The sequence below is a fragment of the Choristoneura fumiferana genome, chromosome 12, assembly GCF_025370935.1.
Source record: "Choristoneura fumiferana chromosome 12, NRCan_CFum_1, whole genome shotgun sequence".
NCBI classification, from domain to species: Eukaryota; Metazoa; Arthropoda; class Insecta; order Lepidoptera; family Tortricidae; genus Choristoneura; species Choristoneura fumiferana.
The window spans coordinates 6,509,857-6,517,767 of NC_133483.1; the positions used below are offsets into that span (position 1 = coordinate 6,509,857).

The 7,911-nt window shown below is 36.8% G+C and overlaps 1 protein-coding gene and 1 pseudogene across 1 annotated transcript; one reads left to right on the top strand and one right to left on the bottom strand.

Annotated features, from left to right (window-relative positions):
- Nucleotides 1-35: 35 nt before the first annotated feature.
- On the bottom strand, nt 36-3,888 carry LOC141433180 (serine/threonine-protein kinase Nek8-like; annotated as a pseudogene).
- Nucleotides 3,889-4,953: 1,065 nt separating this feature from the next.
- ND-B18 (NADH dehydrogenase (ubiquinone) B18 subunit) lies at nt 4,954-7,482 on the top strand. Its single transcript, XM_074095104.1, has 3 exons — nt 4,954-5,194; nt 5,354-5,522; nt 7,321-7,482. Exons 1-3 carry the CDS (start codon nt 5,086-5,088, stop codon nt 7,397-7,399), a joined length of 357 nt encoding a protein of 118 aa, XP_073951205.1. The 5' UTR covers nt 4,954-5,085; the 3' UTR covers nt 7,400-7,482.
- Nucleotides 7,483-7,911: the final 429 nt, after the last annotated feature.

Genomic DNA, 7,911 nt, shown 5'->3' on the forward strand with positions numbered 1-7,911 from the left:
AGAAAACCATCAAATACTTTATTCATTCATTTATTTACATTGCACTGTCACTTAAAATTATCAAAAAATTACAGTAGGTAATGTATCCTGCACATAAACTCATTTTATTTTAATAATGAATACAGTTAAATAATCAGCCGAACTGGGCTACGTCAGTATTAATTTTGGTCAAACTGATAAAATTCTCATACAATTCAATGATCATAATAATGCAGACATCCTAATAAAACCTCTCGACAACTTTATATAAAACCACGTCATCACCTGCATCCAGAAAAACCGTGTATATCATAGGCAAAAGAATTGCTCTCCCCATCAATTCCTTTACCGTAGGCCGTTTTGAAGGTAAAATTGACAACATAGAGTCTATCAGATCCTGCATACCCCTCTCGTAAATCGTTAGGTCGATTGGATGCACGCTCTCAGATGTTATAGCTTTTACTAAACCGACTAATGTCTGAAACAAAACGATACAAAGTGGAAAAACTCGTGTGATCCTCGCCTACGCCTCATTTCATAAAACCACACTCGTGTTTTAAGGACCCTTATTACGTAACAGTTGCATAAACTACTATATTATGATGAAGATAGCCAGCCAGTTTGCGCGCGGCGTCAAGCATGCGACACATATGCGCGGCACGGAGTGATGATGGGTCTCCAATCCCGAACTTTGATAAGCTTCATCTTTGTCACTTTTTGTTTGATTGACAAAAGAAAAAATAGTTTCCAATATTTTTACACGACTGCCGAAGGAGGGTTATGTTTTTCGAGCGTATGTATGTATGTTTGATAATCACACTGACAGACAGACTAAATAGCATAATATCGTCACTTTTAAAAAAAAGCTGGTATTTCAAAATCGATATTTTCCAAGTGAACTTAATGAACATTGTTTTTAAGGGTCAATTTTGATGACATATTGACTTGAGTGAGATACGAGATTTTTTCAAATTAGTGACGACATAGTTGTCTTACCTCGGACTCGAAGGGCCTCTTGTGAGTACACATTTCGTATAGTAAGCAACCGAGAGCCCACACGTCGCTTTTGGTATCGTAAGGTTTTCCTTCACAAAGTTCAGGCGCCAAATAATAAGGAGTGCCGATAACCGTTGATGTTTTCTTAGCTCTGCAAAATTTTAATCATTGATGGTAACGTAACGCCATCTTTTGCCTAACAACAAAACTTTCGGAAGAGCTTGCAACGCCATCTATTTAGGTGTGCAGGCTTCACTTCTGATACAGGATGGATCCATAAGGTACATGTAGATGTCGATGGATGTATCCTATATTCCAGATGTTCAGCTATCTTTATACTATTATTTCATCTAAACCCGTCCAGCCGTCTAACGTGAATGAATAACAAATACGCACATGCTACAAGCTTCCGCATTATTTAGTATTAGTAGGAGTAGAATTGGTACAGGATAATTAATTACTTATGTACTTACCTAACCTACGCATTTTTGCACCTAATCTGGTAGTAACAAGGTGCAAAAATGTATTTGAGCACCAACAATGGAAGGGATTACTTACGAAGCTAGCATCTTTGAAATACCGAAGTCCCCTATTTTAACTAAAACTCCATGTTTGCCGGTCAGAAGAATGTTTTCTGCTTTCAAATCCCTATGAATGACCTTGAGACTATGGATGTAATTCACGCCAAGCAATATTTGCGATACGTAGAAAAGGATCTCCTGTAAGAGACAACGATGAATGTACAAATTAAATTATTAATTCATACTAGTGATGTAACGAATATTCGCATATTTATGCATATTCGTATTCGCAAAATTTCTGCGAATGTTTTGCGAAAATAAATATCAGAAAAAAATACAATTATTAGAACTAAGTTAATAAAATCAAAATCCACTCATTTCTTGTGTTTTTTTAATACAATAAAAATAAATTAACTTAAACATCAAAATAAATTCACTTGTTTACGAAAAAACCGGCGCGAGCGGAATGACACTACAATCAGATGCGTTCGTAATTATTTATAAACTCTGTAATTCTCGGAAGAAAATACAAACGGAACGCACTTCGTTTGAACTAGACTGCAGGGCTACTACGAAACTCGAAACTGGAAGTTAGTATCGTACCGTCCCTCTCGCTCTCGTATTAAATATAAGTGTCAGGGACCGAACGACACGAACTTCGAGTTTCGAATTTCGTAGTAGCCTTGCTGCCATAGACAATGAGGGCTATCGTTTTTAGGGTTCCGTAGCCAAAAAAGCAAAAACGGAACCCTTATAGTTTCGCCATGTTTGTCTGCTTGTCCGTCAGCGGCTTGGCTCAGGGACTATCCATGCTAGAAAGCTGTAATTTTGCACGAATATATATGTAAACTGTGCCGACCAAATGGTACAATAAAAAATTGAAAGAAAATTTTTTAGAGTACCTCCCATAGACGTAAAGTGGGGGTGATTTTTTTTTTCTCATCCAACCTTGTAGTGTGGGGTATAGTCTTTTGAATAGGTAGGTAAAACGATTCAGTGATTTGTTTGCAAAATATTAAACTTTAAAGTACAAATTTTCATTAAAATCGAGCGTCCCCCCTCCCCCTCTAAAATCTAAACCGGTGGGTGGAATAATTTGAATAAATTCAGGATGGTGGAAAGTAAGTATATCAAACTTACAAGGAAAACTATAACGGTTAAGTTTTCTTGAGAATTATTAGTAGTTTAAGAGTAAAGAGCAGCCTAAGGTATAAAATATACCTAAACTTGGAAATATTCCGTACAAAATTCCGAAAACATTACAAAATATTTCTTAATTTTTTCGTAATGGCTACGAAACCCTATTTCGGGCGTGTCTGACACGCTCTTGGCCGGTTTTATTTGTCTTTCTAGATGGCGCCACTGTTGCGTGAGGTTTTTAAGTGTGGCTTTCAAAGTCTGTTATTACGGGCGTGAAAACGAAGTGGATTAAAATCATATTTAATACACCTTAAAACCGTTCTATAAAAATATCGAGCAACCACAGTGTTGCGTAGTCCCGTTTTGTTCGGAAAAAAGGGAGGACAAAAGTTTCCGAAAGACAAAACTGTCTCAAAACAGAGACATTCATTGCTTCGTAACGCATAATTGCCATAATTAATTTCAGGTTTGTACTATTACTTATTCTGTGGTAATGCAACATATTCACAGATATTCACAAAATTATTCTAATTATAAATAAACCCGCGTAGCTCACCCAAAAACTATGAGATTTGACATTTTGGAGACTTCACGCTACACTAGCGCCTAGCTAGCGACGAATTCATACGCGATAGCCCTCATTGGCGCCAGAAGGAAAACTGAATATTCGCATTCGCGTTCGCGAATGTTCAAAAAATGACATTCGTTACATCACTAATATTCATACGTTAGCTGCAGAATCCGTACTATACAAATAATACAAAATATACCTGTTGTTTTACTAATTTTGGATATCGTTGATACATGCGTTCTGCTAGATTTCCCCCCGTAGCATATTCCATTGATATCATCACATAATGCTCTGTATAATAACAATCGTAGAATTGTATTACATTGGGATGGTTCATGGTTGACAGAATATCCACTTCATTATCAATATCCTGAAAAAGTAAATAGTTCAAATCACTCATTTCTGACAAGGAAGGCTGAAAGGACATGACTTTATTTTGCCTACCTTTTTGTGGTCTTGAATTTTTATATTCAGTTGTATGTCTTTCACAATTGTTAGTAGAGTATCAGTTTTTTCGCAATAAAAACATTTCTGCAAATAAAATGAAAAAATTAAAACGGTACCCTGCTTTCTTGCTTAGCTTCGTATTATCATTGCAAGAAATCCTTACCCGTAGGTACCCTTTCCGATAGTTTTTAATATAGTTAAATTTGTGCTTCTTGTATCTTGTTATGTATCCATTATCTAATTTTAAGTGATATTAACAGCTTTTGAGATGGCGAAATGGAGAGGAATTGCCCTCATAACATAGACCCCAACACAAGTAATTTTTATATCTACCTCCATACTCCACCGAAAGTTACAAAAGAGTCAATAGACGGTATGTTTAGCTTTCTATATTCCGACCGATGTTCGAAATTTGAACTTTGTATCGCGCCAACTAGCAAGGCTACTACGAAACTCGAAGTTCGTGTCGTGCGGTGCCTCTGACACTTATACTATTTAATACGAGAGCGAGAGGGACGGTACGGTACGAACTTCGAGTTTCGTAGTAAGTAGCCCCCGACTCTTACGCGGGCCAATCGCGGACAAGCTTTGTGTATGGGAGAGTGTGAATGTTACGTTACGTTGTCATTGCTGTTAGATTGTTGCGTAAATGCTACAAGGGGAATCACACACAATCGATTGAAGCGTTAATTTTTAGCAGTTACGTTTCTTGACAATTATTCGTAGGCAGCAGACTAAACTACTTAAAGTTGAAATTTACTCAACTGTATTTTGAAGGGCAAATTTTTACACAACATTGTTGATATATATATAGTTTGGTATTTAATTTTATTTATGCAAATGTTAAATATAGTCTATGCAAAAAAGAACGAAAAAAACATTTACTTATACATTAATACCACCCTTTCTAAGGAAGGGAAGAAAATTACAAAATGAAGGAAGGAATGTTGTAATTTTAATGGAAATCTAAGGAAAATACGGAATAAATCAAGCAATTTTAAATAATTTAGTGGCGTTTAGCAGTTTTATGTACACTTACGAATACGAGCAAATCAATCAAACTCATTAAATTACATCTGGTCACACTGTGCACTGACTGCGCAAGCTGTCAACTCCAGTCCAGCAGGGCTACTACGAAACTCGAAACTCGAAGTTCGTGTCGTGCGGTCTCTCTGGCACATATACTATTTAATACGAGAGCGAGAGGGACGGTACGATACGAACTTCAAGTTTCGTAGTAGCCCTGCTGCCCAGCCTGCCAGCCGTCAATCCAACCAACCAATACCAATCACTCTCACCCGTTGTTGTAGTTCGTAAATCTGTTTTTGTGTGTGTGTGTGTGAGGCACAAAATAAAATTAGACCGACTAAAATAAAATAAAGTTATAATAATTGCATAAAAGGCCACTCAGTTCAGGCTGAGCTAAACAAAATGGGTCAAATAATGGGTTCTTTAAATGCGCGCGATGTAGGCCTCATAATGGATGATAAGCCAACATTTGACCCGCAAGCTGGATTTGAGTTTGAACGAAAACAACGAGGTATTTATCTCGAATATGCCAGTAACACGATCAAATTTTATAGAACGGACCGTGAATTTAACTATTCAATACTTTGTGATTATTAAGTAAAAGGTATTTTTGCTATTATATAATTGTTTCCTTTAGGTTAGGCTCATAACTTGCTATTTGTCATTACAGTGATGCCAGTAAGCCAAGAAGCCCTTATCTCAGCAAAAATCCCGCCTAAATTTCGCGACTTTTGTGCTGATCATTTATTAGAGTACCAAATATGCAGATACAACAAGATGCCAATGTTGTACAAGTGTGCCCATGAAAAACATAACTACCTGAACTGTGAACACCAAGAGTGAGTGTTGGGTTACCTTCTAGCTAATTGGAACATGTTCCTCTTGGGCTGTATCTAGCAATAGCTATAATTAATGGGATGTTGTTACCTGTGTGGTTGTTGTTACATTTTAGATGGTATTTATAATATATTCTTATACTTTTTTATAATCTTATACTTGTTTCACTAGAGGCAGTACCATACTGTTCCCGGTTTGGTCTGCAAGTGAAACCAGCATTAGGTCTACAACTAAAATTTCATGATTTTGTACCAATGCAGTCAGCCTTTGTTGACTTTTTCTTTTATTATTAAATTGAGCCACTTGATCTGACATGATTATTTAAGTTACAATGATATTGAAATTTTGTTATAATGCTGATAGAATATTCTGAAACATATAATAATATGATTACTATTCTGATACTGACAGTTTTTTTTTGTTTTTGCCTCTTTGCTGGGGTCTTTAAAAAGTTTGATTCTGCAATACCAAAAAGTTTACACCATACTGGTAATGTCATGTCATGATCCCACACTGTCAAAGGCTGTAAGTGCACAATGTAGCATTTTCATGCAAAACATATTCAGGGTTTGCTTATTTTTAGAATATTTTAAAATGTATGTTTTAGTTTTATGCTGCTATTTTTATAGGCTCTAAATATTTCAGTTATTTTAAAGGTATTCTGCCATGATAACTGAAGTAAGGTTTATCTGGGGCCATCCTCTTGACACTCTTACATATAGCACTTAGCACTTATTGCTCAGCTGCAGGTACTAAGAGTAGTTATCTAAATATTTAACTCTTACGGAGTAATTAAATAAATATATTTTTTTCAACAGATTTACAATATTATTAATTCAATTATTAACTAACTTCTAGGTAGCATTATTTTATAAGGCAAACATGTTGTCAAGAGACATCACAGGCATGGACCCCAGAATGCAGGCCGCATTACTTCTTTGTATAGCTATCCCTGTTCTTTGCGCGAGATAACCGCCAGCTCTAGTCTAGAGTCCCTCGAGGCCAAAACTAACCTCCTAGACAAGTCTTTTAAAACTTTTTTGTGTCTGTTGACTACGGCCCCATTGTTTCAAAAGCAAGCGCCGCTAATTTATGGGGCTTGACCCCAAAATATAATCTTAAAAAAGTTAATTACATACATTTTTTTAATACATTTTCAGTATTATTTAAATCTGGTCTAAAACAATGAACTAAAAATAATTTGTTTACCCACGACTTATGATAACTATCTCTATGCAACAAATGTGTGTTCATGTAGCTGCTCCGCCTGCACACTCTAAGAACACAGACAAATCATACAAACACAACTAGCACCACCACCACACTACACTGACGCGTTTCGACTTCAACCAGAGTTCATCATCAAAGCAAGTTTACTTACCACACTTCCAGCAGGGCTACTAACGAAACTCGAAGTTCGTGAAGTTCGGTCCCTCTCTCTCTTGTATTAAATCCTACTAATATTATAATGGGCTAATATAAAATTCCGGAATTTCAATTCTACTGCTGTATCTAAAGATATACGCGTGCGAAGACGCGGGTAAACGCTAGTAATATATAGAGGTAGGTGTCAGAGGGAACGCACTACACAAACTTCGAGTTTCAAGTTTCGTAGTAGCCCTGCAGATGTTAGACATCTATCGTATGGTAATGTGGTAGATGTGCCGACTAGTCGTTAACAAAGACTATCGTAGTCGGCGAATAGTTGGCTTCTTCTTGGAACCTTCATCCTTTGTTATAATGTCCTACACAACACTTTGACTTTATTGGTTTTAAAAATAATTTACGTTCTCTTCACAGTTACGTTCTACGCATGAAGGAATTCGAACGCGAGCGTCGCCTCAGAAAACGCGAGCAACGACTTGTGGGTGCTGCATAAGTAAATCCAGGAACCTGTAGTAAATTATCAATCTTGTTTATGTAAATAGATCAATAATTAAAATTGTGTTTTGTTGTTTATTATTTATTATCTTTTTTCTAAAATGCCTAGACAGGTGAAGAAAACGCAAAATACGTATTCGCCTTGCCATAGGTAGCGATCAATGATATTTATAATATGGACCTAATATCATTGGTAGCGATAAAGGTTTTAGACAAGGCTGTCAAGTATTTTTAGACGCCGGGGTGCGAGTCTGCGCCACATAGATAGCATAAAAAATAAAGTATGTAGGGTACCGGCTTGCGCCGCGCTCCCTAGGGTCCTGCGCTTGGGTGCCATTCTGCCATTGTCTGTGGGGGGTACATACCCAGTTGCGTAGCGTGGGTGTATCAGCCGCCCGTGGCAGAAGAAAACTTTGCCGCCCTCTTGGTTAGGTTTTACAGAACTATAGTACCTATACAATCAGATGTCATTATTGTACCATTAATTATAAAAAGGGATTCTCCAATTTC

Excerpts from the sequence above, each read along its gene's own strand:
- ND-B18 (XM_074095104.1), top strand. The coding sequence starts at position 5,086 with ATGGGTCAAATAATGGGTTCTTTAAATGCGCGCGATGTAGGCCTCATA. Across the intron at positions 5,195-5,353 it reads GTTTGAACGAAAACAACGAG|TGATGCCAGTAAGCCAAGAA; the intron begins GTATTTATCTCG and ends TTGTCATTACAG. Across the intron at positions 5,523-7,320 it reads CTGAACTGTGAACACCAAGA|TTACGTTCTACGCATGAAGG; the intron begins GTGAGTGTTGGG and ends TTCTCTTCACAG.